The 25309-nt window shown below is 38.0% G+C and overlaps 1 protein-coding gene across 1 annotated transcript; it reads right to left on the reverse strand.

Annotated features, from left to right (window-relative positions):
• Positions 1-3482: 3482 nt before the first annotated feature.
• Positions 3483-9984, reverse strand: LOC6568049 (protein amalgam). Its single transcript, XM_001994550.2, has 6 exons — positions 9613-9984; positions 8755-8891; positions 6002-6352; positions 4522-4779; positions 4076-4361; positions 3483-3999 (listed from the first exon to the last, which is right to left on the reverse strand). Exons 2-5 carry the CDS (start codon positions 8855-8857, stop codon positions 4165-4167), a joined length of 909 nt encoding a protein of 302 aa, XP_001994586.1. The 5' UTR covers positions 8858-8891; positions 9613-9984; the 3' UTR covers positions 3483-3999; positions 4076-4164.
• Positions 9985-25309: the final 15325 nt, after the last annotated feature.

Consider the following 25309-nt stretch of genomic DNA (forward strand, 5'->3'; position numbering starts at 1 on the left):
CAACAGAGCTGCGCCTGGACTGGCTGTAGCTGTAGCCCTGAGCATGATTTGTTACTGACAGCGTCTCAGGCAGCAGCACCAGTACTAGTACACTGAGAGAATCAAATTTCAAAAACTATTGCTAGATTCAAGCACAAGATTTTTATGACCGCAGCAGCTGCTGCTTGACTACATACATATATATTTAATATAAATATAGTATAATAATTTCATATTGTAGAAACTTTGTTATTTAAACTTTGCAGCACATCCTTTGATTTTCGTCTTTTTTCCAATGTTTTGCATAATTTATTTAAATAGGTTTGCTTTACTACGTACTTATTACTTATCTGTGTCGTAAAACGTTTTTGAAATGGTCTGTGCTACATAAGAGTTACTTGTTGTGTTCGCTCAGTGTAAGAGAGACAAGACCAGGGTTTTGGGGCCCTGCTAGCGATGTTGAGGATGAGTTTGATTTATTTCACGCTGTACAATTTATGAGTGAAGGTGAAGCAGCTACAACGACAACACCAACAATAACACCCAGTAGCAATAGCTCTTACTGTTGGCACTTGCAATTCATTGAGCCAAGGCCCAATGGGTTATATTTATACATGTACGTATATATCTATATAAAATATGTATGTTACTTAAGGCTTGTCAGCGTTCGTGGCGAAGATACGTAAAATATTCCCCAAAGATTTCAAATGCCCGAGGCCCAGGACCAAGGGCCAACAACAGCAACAGCAATAACAACAACAACAGTAACCACAACAACAACTGTTGGGCATATCTTGAACGTGCGCTTGACTGACTATTATGATGGATGTGGTTGCTCTTAAAGTTATGAAAGCCATTTGGTTTACTGTGCCATTAGTACCGGCTCCTGGCTCGTGGCTCCTGGCTGCTTTCATTTCAATTATTATTGGGCTCATGCAAAACACCATTTGAATTTCATCTAAATGCTGCGTAAGTGTTGCCCACTCTGCGCAGTTGCAACTTTAAGCAGCCCTCTTAAGCGTTTGTACTTATTTCCCCCCCTGCACTCTTTGCCATTGTGTTGTCGACTTGGCGGCGGCGTCTCGTTGCAACTGTGCTTGCAACGAGGAGCAAATTCTTGACTTTGGTATTTGAAATTACAGCACAATACACAGGCACATTTTGCGGCTACTTCGCGCTGCAAAGTGAAAACAGATTAAAATTGTAATTTAGATTTTCTTTGCTGTGTTTTCTCACTTGACCCTTTTTTCTGCTGCTCTTAATATATATACCAAGTTAACTTACCCATTTCAAATCAATTGTAGAGCGTTATTTAATTCAGCTGATGTTTTAAAGAACTATATTCACACTTATGGAAATTCAAGTAAAGATTTAGCCTGCAAATATTAAGTCTCTTTATTTTTCATTTTGTTTATAACTCTCCCTTTCTGTAATTTAAAATAAATTATACAATTTGATCACACTGTAAGGATAATTTAATAACTTAAGTGTGACACAAAAAGGAATAAATTTAATCGGCACTGAACTTAAATGAAAAGCACGCTGTGTGCTTATTGTTGTAAGAATTCACCTCAATGAAATTAATTGATGCAATTACTTGAGGGTGTTAATAAAGCGAACTCTATAGGTATAATTAATTAAAGCGATAACACAGCTGCAGTTTTGTCTGCCAACATAAAAGTTTAAAACAAGCACATCAAAGAAGTTAAGAAAAAAAACAGAATTTGCTTTTGCATTTAGCTTTCCGAAGCTTAAATGGAATTGTGACAATAGTGGATACCACAGCTACAGAGCGCAGAAAGAATATAAAGCGAGAGAGAAAGAGAGAGAAATATAGATTAAGAAAGAGAAAGAGTAATAGAAAGGGACTGCGGTTCTACGAGAAGCTTCGATTCGCACTTAACTAATTACCAAGGTGAGAAAAACGGGTTTGTTTGAAAAACATGTCAAATTCATAGAAGATATGAGACCGATTTTTTCGAATATATTTTCTTTTTAAATTGCAATTTTTTAATATTGAGTGAACGCTTGAAAGTTAAATACAAATTGATTATATATGACTGCATCAACGTTAAGCGGAAGCAAAAGGGAAACAAAGCAAAGAAAGTTTGTGCAGCATTTTATGAGGATGTTGCTGCTGCTGTTGCTGCTGCTGTTGCTGCTGCTGCTGCTACTGCTGCTGTTGTTGCTGTTGCTGCTGCTGTTGTTGCTGCTGCTGTTGTTGCTGCTGCTGCTGTTGTCGGTGAGTTTGTATTTTTCTTTCTTTTGCATTTTACGTTTATTATGTATATGCATTCATGGTTAACACACACACACACACAAGCGCAAATGCATAATAAGCTCGTTTTTATGTGATGGCACATTCTGAATATCACTTATATGCAATTTTTCTTGGTATATTTCCACCCTCTACAATTGGGTTAAAGGAAAATAATGCAGTTGGGAAATTTTTCAATTAATTAATTAAAACGCTTACGCATGCGGGCTTAAATATCCAACTAATTAATAAAATTAATTACATTGAATTCATGTTCGTTGTTTAGCCATATTAAGTAGGATTCATTTCATTCCAACACGCACAACACACACATTGAGTTAAACTTAAGAGATCGGGCAATAAAATTGAATTTAATATTGAAATAATAATGGAAGAAAATTCTATCAATTCTTCTCAACTTCCCTCTGCACTAAATAAATATAATAATCAGCGACAAGGGGAGTTATTAAGATTTTTAAATACCTACAAAAATATTTAAAAATCGAATAACGAAAATATTTTCTCCAAGAAATTTAATTAATTTAAGGAAATTGAAATGAAAATGAAACTTTTAGTTGTCAAGTCTGCTCACAATTGTTTTTCACCACATATTCGAAATAAATTTAAAAAGTTAAGGAAATATATATAAAGTAAATACATAATTATATATGTATTTATATTTCTATTTGTACATATGTATATATATATATATTAACACATATATAATTATATATTTACTATTCTTTTTTCAAGTAACTAACGCAGTTCAAAAGCCTTTTAAGATCTATACCATAGAAGTTCTCAATTCTCGAAAGTTTCTATTTATTCAGTAGATTAAGAAATATATAATTTAAAAAATTATAATAATGTTAAGTCTTGCAGTGGAATTATGTTAATTACCAAATTGTTGTCAAATCCGCACTCGAGGCTTTTCCACAATGGCCATTAAATTACCCCTCATATATACAGGTGCACAGAGTCCTTTATCGTTCTTCAATTACCACAAGAGCGAGCCCCAAACTCCAATTAAGCCGCTTAATCGCAGCCATAAAGTGCACGGGTAATCTACGGCGGAAAGTCAGAGGCGTAAATGCTGTTCAATTGCTCGGGATTGGGTGTGGCATCTGCTTGGCGGTGGTGGTGGTGGGGGACTTTGGGGGATGGATTTCGCATTTCGGTTCATATATTCATATATTCATATTGTCATTAATCATTTGGTTTTTTTTTTTTTTTTTTATGTTGAGTTTTTTAATTTTAATTTTGCACCCACTTGCACAATTTATCATAATTAATCTAGATGACAGATAGTAGCTATATCTATGCATGTGTACACCTCGATTTTAAGTATTTGGCGAGATACATACATGCGGCAACATTATAATTTGCTTAATGTTCTTGTTAATTAAGATTAAACATTTATTTACAGTATTTTCGATTTTATGTTTGCAGTTTCGTTTCACTTTTGCTTATTGCTACACAACTGGTCGATTAATCGATTGCTCGATTAATCGATTCATCGATTGCTCGTTCTATCAATGTTGGTTTTCCTTCTTATTCTATATGCTTTTAAATGACTCGCTTTATGCGATGCGCCTATTCACATTTATTAATTACGTATAAAAATACTTAAAGCTGCCTATAACAAAACCCAATTTGATTTACATATATACAGGTGCGTCAATTGCCTTTCCTCACTCTCCGCTTTCCGCTTTCCTTGGTGTGGGCGTGGCAGCAGCCCCTTCGACCAGTGCTGTAGAGTAATGCTGTAAAGTAGGTAATAATATCAATTGCAAACTCCCTCAAGACATGCCACAGGCAAGCACAAGAACATCAACTTACCCCAGAGTTCGCAACACACCCATGCACAGAACCACACACAGATACGGAGAGAACGCAAATCAGACATGAAACATAAGTTACGGCTCAGCTTAGGCCAGTGCGTGGAGCAGGAGGAGCTGATGGTGTGGCTGGTGATGGTGATGGCGATGCCGCTGTGCCACATGCAGTAGCGTGAGCAGGCCAAGTAACAACCACAGGCTGGGTAGCTCCAATCTCACGCCAAGCTCATGCTGCATGGCCGCGTGCTGTTCGCTTTTAATGATATGCACAAACACGCTGTCGGAGTCTGCAAAGCGAGGTATACATATATATACATATAAATATATATAAATATGTATATAGTAAACATTGAGAAGAGGAAATAGTGTGTGTAAGTGGGCGTGTGTGTCTGAAGAAGGTGGCGCAACCTAGATGTGTGTGTGTATATGTGTGTGTGTGGCACTCACTTGAGTTATCCGCGGAGCATGTGTAATTTCCAGAATCTGTGTGCAGGACACGCGATATCACCAAATTGCTGGTCTTCATCTGTTGTTCGGAGATGACCCGTATTCCGCCGCGAGTCGAATCACTCATCAGTTCGGTGTCCTTGTACCAGAGCATGTGAGTATATGGTCCCGGCGCCTGGGGTGCTATGCATGTCAGATTGATGTCGCTGCCGCTCTGGATGAACAGTTCGCGATTGGCAAGGATTTGCGCCTTGGATGCTACGAAAAGAACGCAAAGTGCCTGTGTCAATTGAGACTGTTGAAAGCAACGTGTCATTAAGACAAAACTCATTAGCTTCGCTTTCCACACCTTTCGCTTTTGCTTTTGCTTTTGCTTTTGCTTTTCCATTTCACTTACACCTGCAGCTGCACGGCTCGTTAAACTAATGCCACTCCCACTGCCCTCCACTGCCCCCCATAGTCCGCTGTCCGATTTAGCTTAGCAGTTGTGCGTAAATTGCTGCACATAATCCCATTTTAAATGTAAAACTTTCACTTTTTCCAAGTAATAAATGCTAGTTTATCTTGCCAAATAAGTTTCACGATGATGGAATTTTAAAAATCGTTACTAAATCTGAGCTAAGCTGCAGCTTTCATCAAACCTTGGTAATAACTAAACTATTACAACGTTATAAACGAATTACAATTTTGTTTTATTCTATTTATGTATCTTTTTCTTTATCTGTTTTCTTTTTCAATTTGAGATTTTAGCATTTGTGCATTTTGACCCAGTTCGGCTTCATGAATTTCTGTACTTTTCCTCTCTTGATTTCGACATTTTATTTTATTTTTTTTACTCTTTCTTAGTTGTATTTCTTCCGGAACTTCTTGTGTTTTCTTGTGCTAATTGCACAATTAGTTCTATCATGTATATCTCATTATCACTATCTTTGCTTAACATGATTTTATTCCCTCATCCGTTTGCCTTTATCACCAGTTAATTAATTTTTTATTTAACTCTGCCTGCTTAAACTATAGCTATTGAGCTATAAGCAAGTTATTTGAGACTTTAAGATGTCTTCCATCAAAATTAATAAGATGTTTTCAATTATTTTGCAAGAGCAATGCAATATTGTGAACAAATTGCAACTAATGTAAATAATAATAATAATAATAATTATAATACTTTAAGACTTTAAGATGTCTTCCATCAAAATTAATAAGATGTCTTCAATTATTTTGCAAGAGCAATGCAATATTGTGAACAAATTGCAACTATTGTAAATAATAATAATAATAATAATTATAATAATCATAATTTGGTGATACATAAATACACACACGATAAAAATATGAAAGTAACTTAAATTGAAGGAATATATATTACATATCTTATATTAAAAATAATATGGAATAAAAATATAAAAAAATAAATATATAAATAAATAAAAATGAATCATCTTTTCGATTTTGTTATAACAATGCTGCTCGCAATACTTACTGACAACCATCAGCTTGTAGGCAAGGCTGATTTTCGGCTCCGTGGAGACTTGGCACTCGTAGATGCCAGCATCGCGGGGCTGCACCGAGACGACCTTGAGCACCCACTCGTCAGAGTTGTCGATGTGGCGGGCCAGAAAGCGCTGATCATTGGTGTAGGTCATGATGCCAATTGTGAGTATGTGTAAGTCACGCTGCCTAATCCAGGACACTGCCCGATCCCCCAGATTGCGGACGCGGCAATGCATGCGAGCTGTGGTCCCCAGGGCGGCGATTATATCACGCTCTGTGCTGTTATCGAAATGTGGATCGTACTCCTCGGGTATTAGATTAGAAAGCTCCGTGGCCAGCGCTGCGGGAGAGTCGAGTAGAGTAGAGTAAGAGTAATGAAATGGATGATGGTTGCACAGGGATACTGTCAATAAACGCTTGTCAAGTGTAGTGGTTAGAAACTACAAGGGTTTTGCCCACAAAAACACACACGCACACGCAGACACACAATGCGAGACTTGCCGCACTCAATCATGTGCACTCAAACACGCGTAACAACAAAACCAACAGAAACAACAACAGCAACAACAACAATCAGTTGAAGAGGGTATTAAATAACTGTATCTAAATGTCAATCTAAATGTATTCATGGTGCATTTATATGCGAAATCAACGTAGACGTTTCCATCGGCATCAGATGGAAAGGAAAACACTTGACCCCATGTTGCAGAAGACAGCTCGGCAAATGGATATGAATGGACAACGAATGAGCGAGTGTACTGAGTGGCCAGACAGTGGCACCCAACGAACGAACAACGAATCAACATTCATTTGATTAACGAGTATTTGTGCTTAATTTATGCCAAAGTTTGCCATCTTATTGGCAGACACACTTCACTACAATATATGCATATATGTATATGTAAGACGGGTTTCTATGTGTATGTGTATGTGTATGTGTATGTGCATGTGTATGTGCATGTGTATGTGTGTGTGTGTGTGTATATTGAGCTAGAGCTAACACCCATTCGCATTATGATCCATCATTGGTTTTGGCCCGCACTTGAGGCAAGTGATTTATGTGGAGCCCTGCAGACGCTTTATCAACATCATGTATTAGCCAACTAATGCGCTAATAATCCACGAGTGCCTAAGCAAATACACAAATATACAAACAGCTACAAGTACAACAAAAGCATGCATTATACACCCACAAATATGTGCTTATACATATATTGATTTATAGGGCCAACCATTAGCCCATGTGGCTATCAAATATCGAGCAATAAAATGCCGCTAAACACTTAATTGAAACTGTTGCTGCCACACTCAATCGAGCCGCACCTCCGCGGCACGAGTGCCCTGCAAACATTTTACAAATGAAATTGCTTTTTGTTCTGCACAATAAAAAAAAAACATGCATATTACCACACACACACACACACACACACACACACGTACATAAAATAAAAATAAAAAAATAAAATTTTTTTAATAAAACTTTTGTATTTACATACAAAGTGAGCTTTGCCGGTAAAAAGTAACCAGAGCCATTTTGTTTTGGATCTCAAATTGTTGAGTTTAACCGCAGCAACAAGCTCCACACACATACACTACCCATGCCACGCCCCCTACCCACGCCCCATGTGCCATGCCCCATGTGAACACTAAAACGGAGGCCAGGTGCCATAAATAATAAATGAGAAATTGCAGTTGTTTTTGTAAATATAATTCCAAATGGCCATGTAAATGAACACACAACACGAGCATTCTCATTTTTTTTTTTCTTTTTTACATAAAGTTACAGAAACACCAAACAATTGGTAAAAGTCACAACTATTTAGTTGGAAGTTATTTCGTGTTTATTTGTTCAACATTCATTTAGTAAATATTCAACTTGTATTCAACTTGAGCCGCAGGGATTTGGGGTTACCTGATGGCTTACAAGCCTCGGCAATCGATGGATGAGATGAACCGAGCCAAAAGGATTTGGATCCAATTAGCGATCCGCTTAGGCTCAATTTTGGATTGCTCAAGTGAACTGAACTAGTTCCGGTTCCGGTGCAAAACATTGAGTTGCATTAGAGTTCGATAATGATTGATTAGTTAAGTTAGTTGCGGTATCTAAACATTAATTAGCTTGAGTCTTATTCCATTGACAAAGCAATTAGACAATTAAGTCTGATCGTGTTATTATCTAAATGTAACAAAATATTTACAAGCTGAATTTCGCTTAAGGGCTTAATGAATAAAGTGTCAAATTCTTGATGAAAATATAAAATTATTTGAAGACTGCCCTTTTAATATTAACATTGTTTTCTCTATATAACTTTAATGCTAATGTTTAATTGAAACTACTTCCACAACTTCCTGCCTGAGTTGTTATTGTTGAAAGATCGTGACACCTGAGTTGCATGTGAGTTGTTGTCATGTTGTCTGCGGTTAAATATTTTACGGTGATTAAGGGTCAAAGTCCTGTAAATTCCCAATTTGTAATTCATTTCTCAATTTGTCTTGACATAACTTGTCTCGTTAGCTGTTAGGCGTAATGATAATGATATTATTTCAGAATTTTATATTCTTTGTAAATTTCTTATCATATTTTTTTTGGCTCTGGCATTTTCGTCTGCTTTTCAAATTGAGAAAACCAATTAACCTTTGATGAACTTGAATGCGTTCTTCAATTGAAAAGTAATTTGCTTAATCGAACTTTGAAGTCGTATTGATTGAATTTCAGTTGATATTTGTTTTCTGAGTACTTACCAAAGTGTTGCATGCGTCTTGTGATGCTTGTGCTTGTGTGCTTATCGAATGTTGTGGTTAATCCCATGATCACAAGCATCGCCATAAAGTATTCCAACAACATTTCATGCGCAATTTGTGATGCTATTAAATTATAACTGCAACCAAAGACGACAACAGCAAAAAGTAATTAAAATAAATGATGGCAATCGCAAAACTCGAGACAAAGACACTTCCAACGACTTAAATGAGTCAACGCCATATTGTTTTGCCAACCGCCATACTCAATTTATAAGTATTATGAGCCAGCCGCAGGATGCCCGGAAATAGATAGAGAGAGAGAGAGAGAGAGAGAGAGGGGGGGAAAGAGAGCGGTTCGGGGCAAATAACCAGCGGAAGGGATTAGATTTTGAGTCCTAACTCTTAAGTCTTATCGAAGGCGGAGACGGAGACGGAGGCGAAGATGAGGACGGGCGCACATTCATTTGAAATGATGACAAGTCCGCAATGCGGTTGAGTTTTCAATCACCATGACGGCCGCAGGACATGCGGTAAACGTGGTGAGGGGATTGCCAAACTTGAGCAATTTCTTCATTACGCACTAAGCTGTTGAAAAATTGCTGGTCTCGGGTGTGGAATGTGGGCGGCTCGCCGGTGTAAACGTGGTTGAGCAAATTGGATGTACCATTTACTTTTTGGCCAGTGGCTATAATTTGGGTCTGGTCACGTTTTACTAATACACTTAATTGTACTCAAACCCATATAAATGTATGTATATATAGCGTACATATATATGTATATGTATATATATGTATATATATATATATATATTGGTATTCGTTAACTGCATCCGCTGTGGTATTCGAATTTCGCGGCTACCTTTTGTGGACTAGAGCAATTTGTGGCTGATGCGTTTGGATTCAATGTAGCGCGAATTGCGTGCCGCCATTTCATGCGCCACGTAACGCATTCGGGCGCGTTGCTTTCAAACGTTTTTCGTTTTACGTTTCGCGTTTCACGTAATTCCTTTTGCTGCTGCTGCTGTTGTTGTTGTATTTTTTTCTTATCTCTTTTCTAAATAATTTTACGTCAATGCCTTTTACGCGACGCAAGGCGACGCGTTACGTTTACGCAAATTAAAGCACTCGGCAAATGTAACGGACGAAAAGCACACGAGGCGTGAGTCGTGTCGCTCGTGTCATTCGAGGCGAATCACAGTGAGTCACCGACGGCGTCACGTATGAATGCGTATTGCGCACGACTGCGTTGTGTGTGGCTTGAGGCGCGCTAAACAACTGAAACAGAAGTGAAGAAACTAACCTAGTCTCTGTGTGTTGCCGATGACCGCGCGACAACAACAACAGTACAGAAAGAGTGGTATATGCAAATGTTTGGCTCTGGCGCAGGCGCAGGCGCCCTGCTCCAGCAACATGTTGCGGCAACATTTATTGAAAGCGTAATTTAATTGTAACAAATACCCTTAGTTGGGCCCTGCTTGCATTGGGTTGGGTTGGGTTTGGTTTGGGATGGGTATGATATATGGGTATATTTGTTGTGTATGTTGCCTTTGTAAATGTCGCTGATGAAATTTCATGCGTATTGCTTTAGAATTGCTTATGAAATATTTAACAAGGCATTCAACGTAATGTCAAAGACACTTACCAAATGTCGTTAGATTTGTGTCACGCAACAGCAACAACAACGGCGCCCAAGAGCAACAATCGGAGCAGAAACAGGAAAAACATTAATAAAAAAAAAGGCAACAAACGAAAAAAAAAAGCCTCATGCATGACAAGGCCCGTTTTACAAGTTTTGTGTCAGTGCGTTTCTCAATTGAAAGCGGGAAATTGAGACACCCAGATACAACGATACTCGCACCTCTCCACTCCCACACGTACACTCACACACACACTCACACACGCACACTCAGTCACTCACACACTCACTCACTCACTCACACGCTTGCACACACATACCCGGTGACCCATTATGTTGGAGCGGAAGCGGATATGAAGCTTGGCAGTGTTGCTGCTGCTCCTGTTGTCGCAGTTGTGTGTCTGCTTTCAGCTAGCAGCTACCAGCGACTTATCAAAATCGATGAGGCAACATATGGTCGATTTTAATTTTCTAGCACACAGACAACGACAATAACAACGCACACATACACACCCATACACACCCAAACACGCCCACACCGACGTGTGTTGCCCCGCAATGCAAATTCGTTTAACATATTTTCTTTAGAAATTGAATTTCCAAAGTTATTATAAATATTTTTTAGATAAATGCAATTTGAATGGAATGCTCAAAATTTTACCTAAGCTCGTCTTTTGCCTTCTAAGGGCAACGTTATTTCGTTGTCTTAGCTTCAGTTGAATTAAATCGAGAAAAACAAATCATCCAATAGCCAAAAACTGTTGCCCAGCTGGCTCTCGGAAGCATACTTATGCTGTCACACGCCACCCGCCATCTATTATTTTACACTAACAAGACTTAAACATTCCTCAAGTTAAGCGGCGACATTTTCCCATGTCTTCCCAATCCCTAACAGAACTCCTCCCAGTCCCCACGGTCCTCTCGCAACACATCGCTCAATGCTCCAAGTGAATTCTTATGCACAAAAGTGGGTAGCTCTACTTGTTATGGCCACTGCTTCAAGTGGATCACATTTTTGTACACAATTTAAGATATTTCACAAATCTTACGAAATATTTTTATTGTTTATCATGATAAAAAAAACTTGTGTATTTCACAATTCAATTTAAAACGTTTTCAATTATATAATTTAATTGAATCGTTGCAAAACTATTTTCGTAAATGCATTACACTATTAAATTAATTATCAAAAAATAATTAATCTTTTATTATTACACTATTAAATTAATTATCAAAAAATAAATAATCTTTTATTATCACACTTTTAAAGTAATTATCCAAAAAAAAAAACTTTAATATATAGTTATTATTTCATTATTAAATTGCAACAATGAAAATCTCTTAACACGGTTTTATTAATTTGTGCATTTTTTTTCAAAGTAGAGCACTTACAAATTGTTTGCATTTGATATAATTACTATTTTATTATTGTTTGGTAGAAGCAAGTAAGCAAACAAGCTGGGCATATGGAGTTGTAATTTTCAATTGACTGTCTCCCTTCCAGAAGCCAGGCCGGACTGGCATGGCATAAGCCCCATTAATATGTATGGTATTAAATGAGCAAAGCTTTAAATGGCCAATTGGTTTGTCTGCATGTAATATATTACTTTTTTTTATTGGTCTTTCAACTTAAAAGACCTATCAAGGTATTAAAAAAAAACAAAATAAATAAAAAAAATAAACAAAATTATTTATTAGCATGACAGTTATAAATTTTGTTAGATTTTCAGTTAGGAAGGACGCGTCAGAGCAAAAAAAGAAAAACAATTTAAAACTGAGGGGCGCTCCTAAATTTGATACAACCATAAATATTCTTTATTCGTTTCAGCTAACAGGTCTCGGTGAACATTCGTTTTGTCCAATATTATATATCTTGTGTTGCTCATCGAAATAGTAAATAAATTCAGTCAAAAATATTTCTGCTGAAGTTGTAGATTGCAATAAGATATTAAATTATAATAAGAATTTATGTGTGGCAGGCGTTTAGGAGAGGAGGAAACAGTCCTTGGCACATATAACTGACCTATTTAAGCTCAGTTAAATTTTGATAACCTGTCTAAACCCTTAAAGTTTATTTGGCTCTACTTGTCATATGGGGAACGTGTTAAACAACCCTTGGAGGCGTCACTTCATTTGTTATTGTTACTGAGAGGCTTCGCGTTGCGTTACGTCTTCGATTTGGACATTGATTGCATACCGAATTGATGGAAATGCCGACACGCTGTGCCTCCAAGGGAGCGCGATATGTGAACATATTGTTATCCCTACGGGTAGCTCGTCCACCGGGAAATTGAATGCGGGGCGTGTGTAAAATTGATAACTTTGTTTGTGTAAACAGCGTCGCGACATTGAACGTATCTACGCAACCAACGTCGCACCTCGCACCTCAACCTCGACAACACATCATCCTTCAACCCGCAACTCCCCCGCCAACTCCCAGCCTCAATCTATGAACCGACAAATTTCACTCGACATGATGTATGTGTGCGTTACGTGTGCGTGTTTATCGCGCATACGTAGCGTTGGCTACACACACACACACACGCACACACACACACACACGTATATATGTAGAGAGCATAGCAAAAAAAATTCACATGCGAATTATCGGTGTCAATTTTTATGCTGCTACGTGTGCGAAATTCAGCAGAGCAGCTGATGATGAGTGGACGAGCTGAAAAACGCACGCTCCGTCGTTACCTTTAGACAAAGACTGCAATGGCAGCAACAAAAACAAAAAGCAACCACAACAACAACAACAACAACAACAAAAACAGTAACAGTAACAAGAACAACATCGAAATAGAACATAAAACGATGTCGCCCAATTTGGCATTACATTCTGGTCCATTGTTGTCGACATTGAGTCGATAACGAAACGAATCCCAAGCAGCTGAAAGCAAAGCGCATGGTAAGAAAAACCCAACAACAACAGCAACGAGGAATAACAAAACTAGAGTCGAAAGCGACACTGTGCCCCAAGTGGTGGCCAAAAGTCAAAAGGAAGGAACGGGAAACACAGGAGCTATTGGTTTGTTTCGTGCTACCAAAGCACCGAGCCAGGAGTCAGAAGTGCGCTTTAAGCTTTGCTCAACTGTTCATCAGAATTACAAATTGTATTCGATTTCCGGTATTTGTGACGCTTGAATTAACAATCGATTGTTTTCTCGACTTCTCTTCTCTTCTTTTATTTTTATTTTTTTTTTGGACGTCTGCCACAACTATTCACGCCCCCTCCAAAGCTTTTGCGATTTTAATGCCATATAAAGTTTTATGCATATTGTGCAATTGTTGTTGTTATTCTTGATTTGTGCGTTAGTTTTACAAGAAGAGACAGCAAATTCCTGGCCACGAACCATTTGAGTCGCTTTTGTCAAAAAAAAATAAATAAACGCTTGATTCGATTAGACCGATTGATTTGTATTAACATAGGAAACGCATTGATTTCGCTCACTTGAGCACACACAATACAACAAAAAGGCGAAAACATATCCCAAAAATAACCTGATTCAATAGTTCTTTGAGCTCAACCCATTTTTTCCTCTTTCTTTTATAGTGTTCAACCTTCAAATATCTCGGGGGCAAATAACAAAATCATTTAAATCAAAATTGAAAACAATTTCAAGGCTCACATCTGCAAAATATCATTTTGGCAGAGAAACGCATAGAGAGAGAGAGAGAGAGAGAGAGAGAGAGATAGAGAGAGAGTGGAAGAGAGAGGGACAGAGAAGTGGAGACAGCGATTTCATATAATTTGAGCTTTATATTATAAATTAATGTTAATTTAATTAGCCTTGTTTTGTAATCAATCCGCTTAATAGATTTATATTTAATTACATTTTTTTAATGGTCATCAATAATCATTTTTGTTTTAGTCAACAATTATTCCGCACTGAAATATTATATAGGATCGTGCTTGCTTTTGCAATTTATTTATGGCATTAAATTGGTACATTTGTTTCTCTCACAATATGTTGTTATGCAAATTAAAGACGTTGACGACTATTGCAAAACATTTTTGATTGAAGTAGAATCTTTTAAGACGTTGCACAAAACAACACAAAAATAGACAATAATTTTTCTGATATCAAAATTGACCACAACCTAACAGCAAACTTTTAGTTTGGAATTCGAATTTGGTTATGATTTGATCTGTGATTTGGCAACTATTTTTACAGACTTACATAGCTCTTAAATTGTCAACTATTTTATGCATAATATATTAATAATTATACATTTTATATATGTATAATGTTAGTTTGGGATTTATAGTCGACAACTTAATTAACATATTATTATTATTTATAAGTTTAATATAGGATATATTCTAGTCGAGTACTCAATATATACTGAATAATAAATACAGTCATAAACCTAATTGAATAGAAACATTTTGTAAATTAATCAGCTGGAGTGAAATTATTGAAATTGTTTTAATCCAATGATGCCAAATCAAATTGATAAAATTAAAGAGCAAAATGGTAATTAGATGTTTTAATCGAATGAAGCTTTGCTCATTTAAAATTGGAATTTGTCACTTAAGTATTATATGCAATTTGTAGTTAAATTTAATTATGCTCTTAGTAAATACAGCTTTAACAGCAGAACTGGCAATTGTTTTAGTTGAAACCAAAACTAAAATATAAAATGTTCGGTACAAAAATGAATTAAGTCAAACTGGCAAAATGAATGCGTCAAAGGGTCATAAAATGTTGTGTTATACCAAAAAATGACTTGGAGACAAAGATGGAATTATTGTTGTAATTGAAAACTTGGCTTTAATTGAGTCTGGCTAAAATGGTTCAATGATTTTTGTGGCTTGTTGAAGTGTCCTTTTAGGATTGAAGTTGGTCTGCAGCGCAATTACGAATATGCTGAGGTCATCATAAAGGCGCCAGTTTAATGAGCGAGTGTCAAGGGTCGAACTGAGCTCATTTGGGGCCAACATTCACATTCACACTTGGACCATAAATGCGAATAAAGTTTAAATGTCTGTTTGGCCATAAAATCAACCAATGATTGACCAGCCATCATGCGGCATTTAGCCCTGACAGCAGCAACGGGGGAAATGGCAATTGGAAACGGGCCTGTGGGCCAGTTGCGAACTCTGCGTTTAATTATGGCCAACATAATGCGCACAAATAACAGGTTACATTCAATTTGACATGTAATTTTATCGCTGCAGAAAACAAAAAAAAAAAAAAAAAAAAAATGCCAGAGTGTGTGTGTGTATGTGTGTGTGTGTGTGTGTTCTTGTGTGTGTGTGTGCTTGGGTGTGTTTGTGTGTGTCTGCCGCGTCATGAACAATTCAAATACATATATTTTATTATTTTATTATCTACTGTTTTATAACTTTTTTTTTTGCCCTAGCTCGCTGGCTCGTCGCTCTCTAAGCTGGCACTCAAACTTTCCGCACGTTTTACGTATAAAAAATGCTTTGGTCCACAACGTATCCAAAGCTTCCGTCAGCAGATTTGTGTCGTTCACGTCCCTCTCCTTCACCCTCCCCCTTCCACTGGTGCTATCTCATACTCGTCCTGCCCCAGCTGCCTGCTGCCTGCCTGCTGCCTGCAATCGACCGGCATCATAAGACGCGGCAAATGGCGCAATTGTGTGAAAGTTGAAAAACGTTTTTGGCGAAATGTGCGGCACTAAACAATGCCATAAAGCGTCAAACTTGTCGATACTTTTTCCCACACAGCGATGTATCTCGTATCTCGGCGAGTACGTCGCGCATCCGTATCTGCAAATGTATCTCTATCTATAGCTGTATCTGAGCAATGTATGTAGTATAGTATCTGTTGTTGGGGTTTTCATATTGCTTGTGCTGTCAATTTCAGTTGCTCGGGTTCTCTTCTTCTTTTTTTTTCTATTTTTTTTTTTTTTTTTTTGTTTGTTTGCTTGTTATTTGTGCTACTTTGATTATAACAATGGCAAACTGAAACTGCGATAGAGCTTGGAACAACTGTAACAAAATAAGCCAAGAGCAGAGAGTGGAGTTGATGGCCGCATAATATTGGTGGAGGGGGATGGGGAGGGGGGGGGGGTTGTGGGAAATGGAATGTGGGGTTGGTTGACATACAGAGAGACAATCGCTTACAATCTTGGCAGAGAAAACTTTTCAATTTGTAACTATTTATTGTTCTGGGTTATGTAAATTGGCTCATGTTTGTTGCTGTTGTTGTTGTTGTTGTTGTGGGGACTTTTCAAAACAGTTTTCATTGCGTTTGCATTTACGAAGGCACACACACTCCCACACACACCCCTCGGTCGTGCAACAAGGCAATTTCGACTATCTAGTTTACACTTCATTTGCAGTGACAGTTTTCAGCGTTTGCCAAATATTACTACCAACTGGTCATTAATGTGCATTTCAGTTAATATATATGTGGCTGCTGCTGCTGTGTGTGTGTGTGTTTGGGTGTGTGTTTGTAACTAATTTCGTAAGTATGAAAATTTGATAGAGTTTGGGCTGGGCTGGGGTCATCATCGGAATATAACTGTACGCAACTTGGCAACTTGGGCCCATTAATCATTTATCATTTATGGGGTGCGTCAGTTTTTCACTTTAGCAGTTTTTCAATATTTCAACAACTTGGCCACAACTTTCTGCCACACAATGCACTTTTATAGGCCAGCAGCAGCAGCAGCGAGGACGCGCCCAGGGCCTTAACATAATGGCAATCGGTAGCTAAAATTGCAGTTACTCTTGGGCTTGTTATTGTTGTTACTGCTGCAAGTTGTGTGGCCTTGCAGCGGCGGCAGCGACAGCGGCGGCGACAGCAGCTATGGCAACAATTGTTTGCCCCGGGGCGGCTTTTTCAATGGGCAATTTAACCCAACCATGCGATTGAGTTGTCTCTGCCAGGGCTGTCGGTAAAGGTAGGGGTAGAGGGTAGAGAGTTCGGTTGAGTCCAGTCATTGTGTCCTTGTGAACTATCTTGGTAAGTTTTCGCAATATCCTTTCGGCTTCATAAATATATTTGCAGCCATAAAAAGATCAAATATCTCATTGACAACCTCGTCGACACCCATCCCTACTGGCAATAAAATGCTTCAACAATTTAATTTAATTTAATTTAATTTTTTATATCAGCTCAAAAGTGATAAAAGTAAAAAAGAAAAAAAGTTAAAATTCAATGCAAACTACCTTTAGGACTTCTGAATACGCTACAATCAAGCCCAAACTAAAAAAGTTATAAATATTTACGAAGTTTAATTTGCCAAAAGTTAACGTTAAACAACTTAAGTTTGCTATTTGTTTTTGGTTGCTTTAAAATAAATTGCTCACAACAAATCCGATCTTACACCAGAAGTAAAATTCTTGAAGAACTTCAACATTTTTTTTTATTATTATATGAGAGCAGCTGCAACAAATATAAAAGGATTCCAATGATTTTTTATTATCATTAAATATTAAATAATTGTGGGGATTGATCTTGTTTATCGTCTTTCATTTTATTGCACCCATAATTCAAGGGTCGTTGCATAAGGGATGCTTGCAATAATAAATGTTTCTGACTCACATAATTATGTCATTCACTGAGCACACCAAGTGGACTTGCCATGTTTCCTATGCTTTGAGTTCTGGTAGCGTGCGCCAATTTAATGATGCTCGACTCTCTCAAAAGCTGCCGGTCAAAAAGAAAAGAGAAACACACTCAAATACTCATACACACACATACACACACACATTCACACTCACAGACACAAAGACACAAAAAGTGGAATTACCAGCAACAAAAAATCACAACACCAAAAACAAGAGTAACAACAAAGTAAACATATGTCAATTTTCCACTCGAACTGCGATGCAAAAGCTGAAGTGAAAAACGAAACGTTAAAAAAAAAAAAGAGCCAAAATAAGTAGATGGAGCCGAGCGGAATGCGGAGACGAGAACCTGAACCAGAAGCAGAACCAGAAGCAGAAGCAGAAGTAGAACCAGCAGCAGACCCAGAAGCGGAGCCAAAACTAAAGCTCTGAGAACAGAGACCAATGTCCAGGAATGTACCGTTCACAGTTATTTGCTATATATGCGCAGGCATATGTATATATATGTGAGTGTGTGTGCTTATGTACATACGTAACTGTTACCGTATATGTGTATGTGGACATACATATGTATGTATGTATGTATGTATGTATGTATTTCCATTTGGCTGCCAACAAAAGTCGATTTTATTGAAAATTTCTTTAGCTATTTTGCAACGTTTTCTTTATGCGATTTTATTTGATTTTTCTCGATAATTCGAAAGCATTTTAAGAAGTTTTGTGAGGCGCACAACACGAACTCTTCTTGATAAATATTGGTTCACCATACAGCACATACAAATGTACATATCTATATATATATACACATATATATATATATAAATGTATATATTTATACATACGTATATATTATGAATGAGTGCAGGGACATTGGACATTCACTGAGTTCTACAGCACTTGGCAAGGACAAGTCCGTTGACAAGTGGGTGGCTACAGTGGGCAATGGCTTCGGTTCGGTTCGGTACGGTTGGGTTTAGTTGGCATCATTTTGGTTTGATATGGCTTGGTACGGTTATGGTCTACTGTCAGGGCTATGTCAAAATGGCAAAATTGCTGGAAAACATGTAATTTTCATGGTTAGTTACATTTTTATTGTGACATTAAGTGGTTCGAGTTGTTGCTCAGTTTTTGAGCCTATGAATTGATTGCAATTGCCATAAGGCCATTATCTCAAATATTATCAACATTTTCAGACTGCATGCATTCCCTGAACCCATTGTTCAGTTTGGCAAATAACGAAGCAATTATTGAACCCATGGCTAAATGGGTAAAAAGGGTATAATAGTTTTATACAAATGTATATAACAGGCAGAAAGCAGCATATCCGATCAAATAATATACATGTATATTATATTATATATAATATGTATGTAAATTCTATTTCGGAATCAACAGTCGTCCGTCCGTTTGTCTTTATATTCAAGTGGATCTCAGAGCCAATCAGTTCAAATTTTGAGTTTATGTTGTCGTATTTCCCGCACAGAACAAGTTTACTTCATTTTATCGATTACCGCTTTCGTCTTGCGAATATCGAAACATTTCTTACTTGTTTTTGCTTTCCCGAAATTGAAATCAATTATAATTAATCCAGCAGATTAAATATGCATTAAAGCTGTATAGACTAGAAATATGTTCTTTATTTCATGTCCACGCACAATAAATTTAAATTTGGCTGCTTCTTGCGCCCAAGCCTGGATAGCTTATATATTAAGTTTGTACAGACTTATTTGATGTTTCTTTTCTAGAATCATATTTTATTTTAATAATTTAATAAAGTTGCATTAGGGAGAAATGCGAGAGACTTGTTTCAATAAGAGGAGACAGATGACTACTTTTACATCGTTTGTTATAGGTAGGCATAGATGTTCAATGTGTCACATTCATCATATTAAAATGTATCTACCCATTGAAAGAGTATAATGGCACTCGGATGTTTAGCCGGAAATGCGAGTGAGTCAAGTGTTGCCCATTTAACGGGGTAATTCAACACTTCAAACACTGGACGGATGGGACTGACTGACTGGCATGGTCGGGCCAGGCCAGAAGCATGACCCTGGTCTCGCTGGTTGGCTGGCTGGTTGGCTGGCTGGTTGTTTGGTTGGCTGACTGATTGACTAACTGACTGCAGCGTCATGCAGCTCATTGGCGTCCTGCAATTTTCGCAAATTCGAATACATTCATCAAGTCTGAAGCGTTTGGTTGAGAGTTTGTTTTGCTATTCTCCCCATTTAGCTCAGTCATGGCGTATATACTCGCCATGACTCGCCAGCGGATTAGATCAACATTTGTGTTTAATGCGCCGCCTTGCCATCCCAGGCGTGACCTCAAAGGCACAAGCAACTGTGGCAGCGGCAGTGGCAGCGCCATCGCCATCGCCGGTGGCAGCAACAAACGTCAAACAATAAATCGCAGCTCCTTGTGCTTGCCAGCATAATAAGTACGTTAGCTTCTAGGTTTACGTAATCCATTGCCTACACGGCTTCCCATTTGAGATTAACCCGCCCCGAACTACACACACACATACACACACTGCCTCACAGGCCACAAAAACAGACACGACCAAAAGCCGCAGCTCAACAGCAGATGTAGCAGCAGCGGACTCTGCAGCAGCAGCAGCAGCAGCAGCGTCAGCGTCGGCGATTACAAAGCAGACAGCATCAGGTTGAGCTCACCTTGTCAAGGGGTATGTGGCATGGAGGTGGTTCCTGAGCAGTTGGTAGCTGGTATCTTGCGCTGGTTTGCCTCTTTGCATTTTATTGTCGGAGCTTTGTGTTCATTGTTGTTCTTGCCTTTGCTCTTATTGTTGTTATTGTTGTTGTTCTTGTTGTCATTGTTGTTTATGTGCGGGTATCAAAACGCTATTATGGCATGACTATGACGGCTGTACCTCTATACGTCTCTCCCTCTCTCTCTCTCTCTCTCTCTCTTTCACTCCTATTCTGTATATCTCCGTTTCGTTCTGTCTGAGACTATACCTCTATAATTCTATGCCTACTTATGCTTATGTACTTGGCGAACACGCAATAACTAACGTGGTTACTTTGACTACTCGAATACTCTGGAGAGCCGTATTTCGACTAACTTATTTCATGTGTGTGTTTATGAGCTACGAAACTAGCTGATTTGATGAAATTACAATCTAATGAGATTATTTACATTTTTAGATTCACTGGTTTCTATCCATATGATACAAATATTTTAACCAAACAATTGTTGTTGTTTTTGTTTTTAAGTTTTTCTTATATGGAAACATTCTTTACCCTTTAAAAAAAATATATATATATATATTATTATCTTTCGTTTTCTTATCAATATGCAATTTGCTTGACAATTGCACTGGTTTTTTTTTTTTTTAATATTTAGGGAACATCATAAAAATAGCATGAATTGTTGTAAGCAATTGCTATCCAATGCTAAAATGACTTTCTCGACTTAGTTTTCAAGTTACCCAACAATGATAATCCTTAGTTGAGCCCATTACACCTTGGCGCCAATCTATTTAAAATCAGCTCAAACAGCAAAAACTAAATTCCAACCAATTCATGTATTTATCCCACTTAAGACAAGCATTTCTTTATATACCTGCAACACCTTAAGGGATTGCAGGGTATTAGGAGTGTATCTTACTGGTGTAGTTGGGAAATAAACAGTAAGTTGTGTGTGTTTGTGTGTGTGTGTGTGTGTGCGTGCTTATGAGTGTGTTTCTGGCGCTTGTTAACGCCCTCGTTTTGGCGGCTTTCGAAAACTTTGTCAGCGCTGCTGTTATTAGGCAAAATTAAAGACTTTTGTCGCCTACACGCTCTTCGAGAACGCACGTACCCAGAAACAAATGGGCTTTTGCAAATAAGCAAACAAAGCCTACCCCACTGCTACAGAAGGGGGAGGACATTGTAAGGAAATGGGGAGGGGTTGGAGGTAGGTGGTAGGGGGGCAGCAGTCTGGAGGCATAAGCCTGGACAGCCTGCAAATTATTTTAAGCAAACTTCATTCTTGAGTTTGTACAACTCGTTGCCGGTTTCTTTGCACACAAGAGTGACAGCGCCTGAACCAAAAAAGCGGGGCTGCTACGCTGGGAGTAGAACAGGAAATTTGATGAACGGAGCAACGGGGCAACGGAGGAACTGAAGAACTGGAGAACTAAGCAACTGAGACCCGGGCTCTAGCACCAAACCCCAAAGAGCAAGCGGGCTTCGTTCATTGCTTGTTTTTCAATCATTATTCAGGCAAAGGCTTTTCCAAGGCTTTGCCCAAAAACATTGTATTCGTCTTGGCCAGATTGTAACTATATATAAGCATATAAATACATATATAAATGAGTCAGGGTGTGTGTGTATGTAGAGTATCGTGTTTTGCACGCTTTTAATTAAAATGGGGGCTCTACGATTTTTCACTTTTGCTCGGCTTTGCGCTGTGATTTATGAAACCTGCTTTCATGTTTTATAGTTTTATATATACACATCCCTACATATATACGTATGTGTGTGTGTATGTGTATAAAACTAAATGCTAAGTAAATGCTAGAAGGGTTCAGCAAGACACACACAAGCACACACAAGGGTCTGCAGTTTTAATTGAAAACAAGTTTAAAGGTCAGCTAAATGCGGCCAACCGAAGCCAAAGCAACCTGGCCCTAAACCTCAAATACAGTTTCATATAAATATAAGACCTAGACAATTACTGTTAAAATATGAAGACAATAATCACACAAAATACACACACATACACATACACAAATACATATACATATAGGCTATATGTATGCACGTATTTTTTTTATAGGGAAACTGGCAACGTGCTCTTATCAGGCAGCCCAGGCAGCTGTCCAATGTGTCCTCATGTGTTTGTGCGTTGCCTTGTATATCATACGATTAACAAAAATGCCAGCAACTAAGTACACGCTACTAAACTAAGCACAATTAATAGCCTTTCCCCCCCAGAAATGAGGCAACGGGCCATAACAATGCGGCAGTAAGACATTTGCTAATATTGATACACACATAATAAGATTATGGGGCACGTGAATGTTGCCATTTGTTATCGCTCATTATGGGAATGAGACAACAGTGGCCAGGAACCAGGAACCAGTAACCAGTTCTGGCACTTAATGACAGACACCATTCGCCGTTCGTCGCCGCCTGTTTTTCTTGTCTTAAGGCTTAAAGCGGCTATCGTACACTGCGTATGCGTAATATGTCCATTGACAGCGTTAAATATAATGCAGCTGCGCGCTTTTCAATTATGTATGTGTGTCTGTATAAATATGTAGGAAATAACGAGAAATTTTCAACAATGCCTGTCCTAAAAACAACAACTACAACGACAGTTCTGAGCACTGCTTGATTTAACAGCTCACAAAATTGCGTATACGCAATATACGCACGGGTGAATATTGCCAGACTGAAATGAGAATTTAGTCAATTAACGCAAACAATACCTGAACGTTTTAATAGAGTTTGCACCTGCCAGATGCCACATGAATGGATATTTAATACAAGCAAAATAAACTGACAGCATGAAAATGGAAATTTTATTTATTTATTGCTTTTATAATTGAATATACTGTTTTTCCGGCACATTTCCTTGTAACTTTATTTATGATAGACTGGCTGTTTAAGTGGAGCAGTTTAAAAAACAACAGACACCGTATATATAATGGCATTAGTTGCAAACGCAATGGATCCGATTTTTGTTCTACTGCATTTATTTTAAAAATATTTTTATATTATTATTGAACTACGAAACCTTTTAAGCGGAATTAAAAATATCTTCTTTTTTCACTTATTTTCTATTCCATTTACATCTAAGGTAACTAGTCGTTTATTTTTCATTGAATATTATTCTTGTCGAGTGCGAATACCGGTTTAAGTATTTTGGGAGCAACTGGAAAATGTTGCATTTATGCTTACAAATTCTACTCAAAGACAGGCGAATGCTGCAAAAGCACATGAATAATTACCTAGTCGAAATAAGTAAATAATTTATATTTCCATTTCGAAGAATTCAAAAACAAATACATCTCAAATGAAGTCAAAAATGCAATAAACTGCTTTTGCTCGATTGACCTTAAAGGGAATTGCATTTAAATTATTTTCCACAGAAATGCACATTGCAAACCCGGAGAATTTGAAGTGTGCTTCACAGAAATCAATAACACTCACTTACATTTTGGCATATGAACAATAACAACAAGAGTGTTGTGCTGTGTTCCTATCCTGTTGTTGACATTTACTACGGTTATTATGCAAGTCATCAATATCTTATTAAGAATCACATCAGCAGCATCTATTTGCGATTGAATTTAAGAAAATAAAAATATACATTTTTATATGTGTATTTCGATGGAAGTCATTTCTCCATTGGATTTGGTCTTTTTTGTTGGGTTTATCGAAAATGACTTGTGTCATTAGAGTTGAGTGTCAAGTCAGGCACAATAATTGTTGGGAGAAAAAAAAATAAAAAAAAAACAAAATGAAAATGAAATGAAAAGCAGAACATGGAAGTAAAAAGGATATTGTCATGTGTCTGTTTTATGCCTGCTGCCTTTGTGCCATCAATGCTTTGATGGCCATTGTCCATTTAACAATAACAGTTAGCCAATTAGAAAACGGTATTGCCTTTTGCCAATGACTCTGCATGCGTTGTTATTGTTCTTGCTTTTGCTATTGTTGTTGTGTCGGTGGACTGGACTTGAATTGGACTCCTGCTGCTGGTATTTGCTGTTCAATTAAAGCTCGTTATGGCATCGATGCCATAAAAGTTCTGGTACTGCTACTACCACTGGCCTAAGTCTGTGTTGCCTTTGAGGCGATTGCATTTAGGCACATGAACATAAAAAGTAAACGCTGCCCGTTGCAGCTAATGAAACACAAAGCCGAAACGCAACCCAAACCCAAGCCCCAAGCCAAATAAACGGCAACGACGTGACAGACGCTCCTGGGCCACTTTCGAAGTGAAGCCAGACGAATTAGAGGGAGCGAAATGTGTGGCAGGGAGTAATGTGAGTTCACTTTAATTTGAAGTGTGCATATGTTGCCCATTATATACACATTATGGCGCTTCAATTTGTCGAGCCCACCATGCTGCCTGACTGCCTCCGGTTCTGCCCCCGGTTCTGTCTCGACTTCATTCATTCTGTCCACTTTCAGCCAGAGTTTTAGAGCCATTGTCAGCATGCATATGTCGCGCCTCTGTTATGTCTGTCCTCTTCGTCGTGTGTGTGTGTGGACGATTCTCGCTTGTGAGCCCAACATCTATTTTACATTTCCACATCATTTGTTCTAGCCATGAATTGAATGTAATATACAGCATCCTCCACCATAGGTGGTCGCATAACAACCACACTCGCATTCACATCCCAGCCAGGCAGCC

Source organism: Drosophila grimshawi, unplaced genomic scaffold, assembly GCF_018153295.1.
Source record: "Drosophila grimshawi isolate 15287-2541.00 unplaced genomic scaffold, ASM1815329v1 contig_311, whole genome shotgun sequence".
Taxonomy (NCBI): domain Eukaryota; kingdom Metazoa; phylum Arthropoda; class Insecta; order Diptera; family Drosophilidae; genus Drosophila; species Drosophila grimshawi.

Coding starts and splice junctions, on each gene's coding strand:
- LOC6568049 (XM_001994550.2), bottom strand. CDS start 8,857: ATGTTGTTGGAATACTTTATGGCGATGCTTGTGATCATGGGATTAACC. Junction 4,780..6,001: donor CTACAAGCTGATGGTTGTCA/GTAAGTATTGCG, acceptor TTCTTTTCGTAG/CATCCAAGGCGCAAATCCTT. Junction 4,362..4,521: donor ATGCTCCGCGGATAACTCAA/GTGAGTGCCACA, acceptor CTCGCTTTGCAG/ACTCCGACAGCGTGTTTGTG.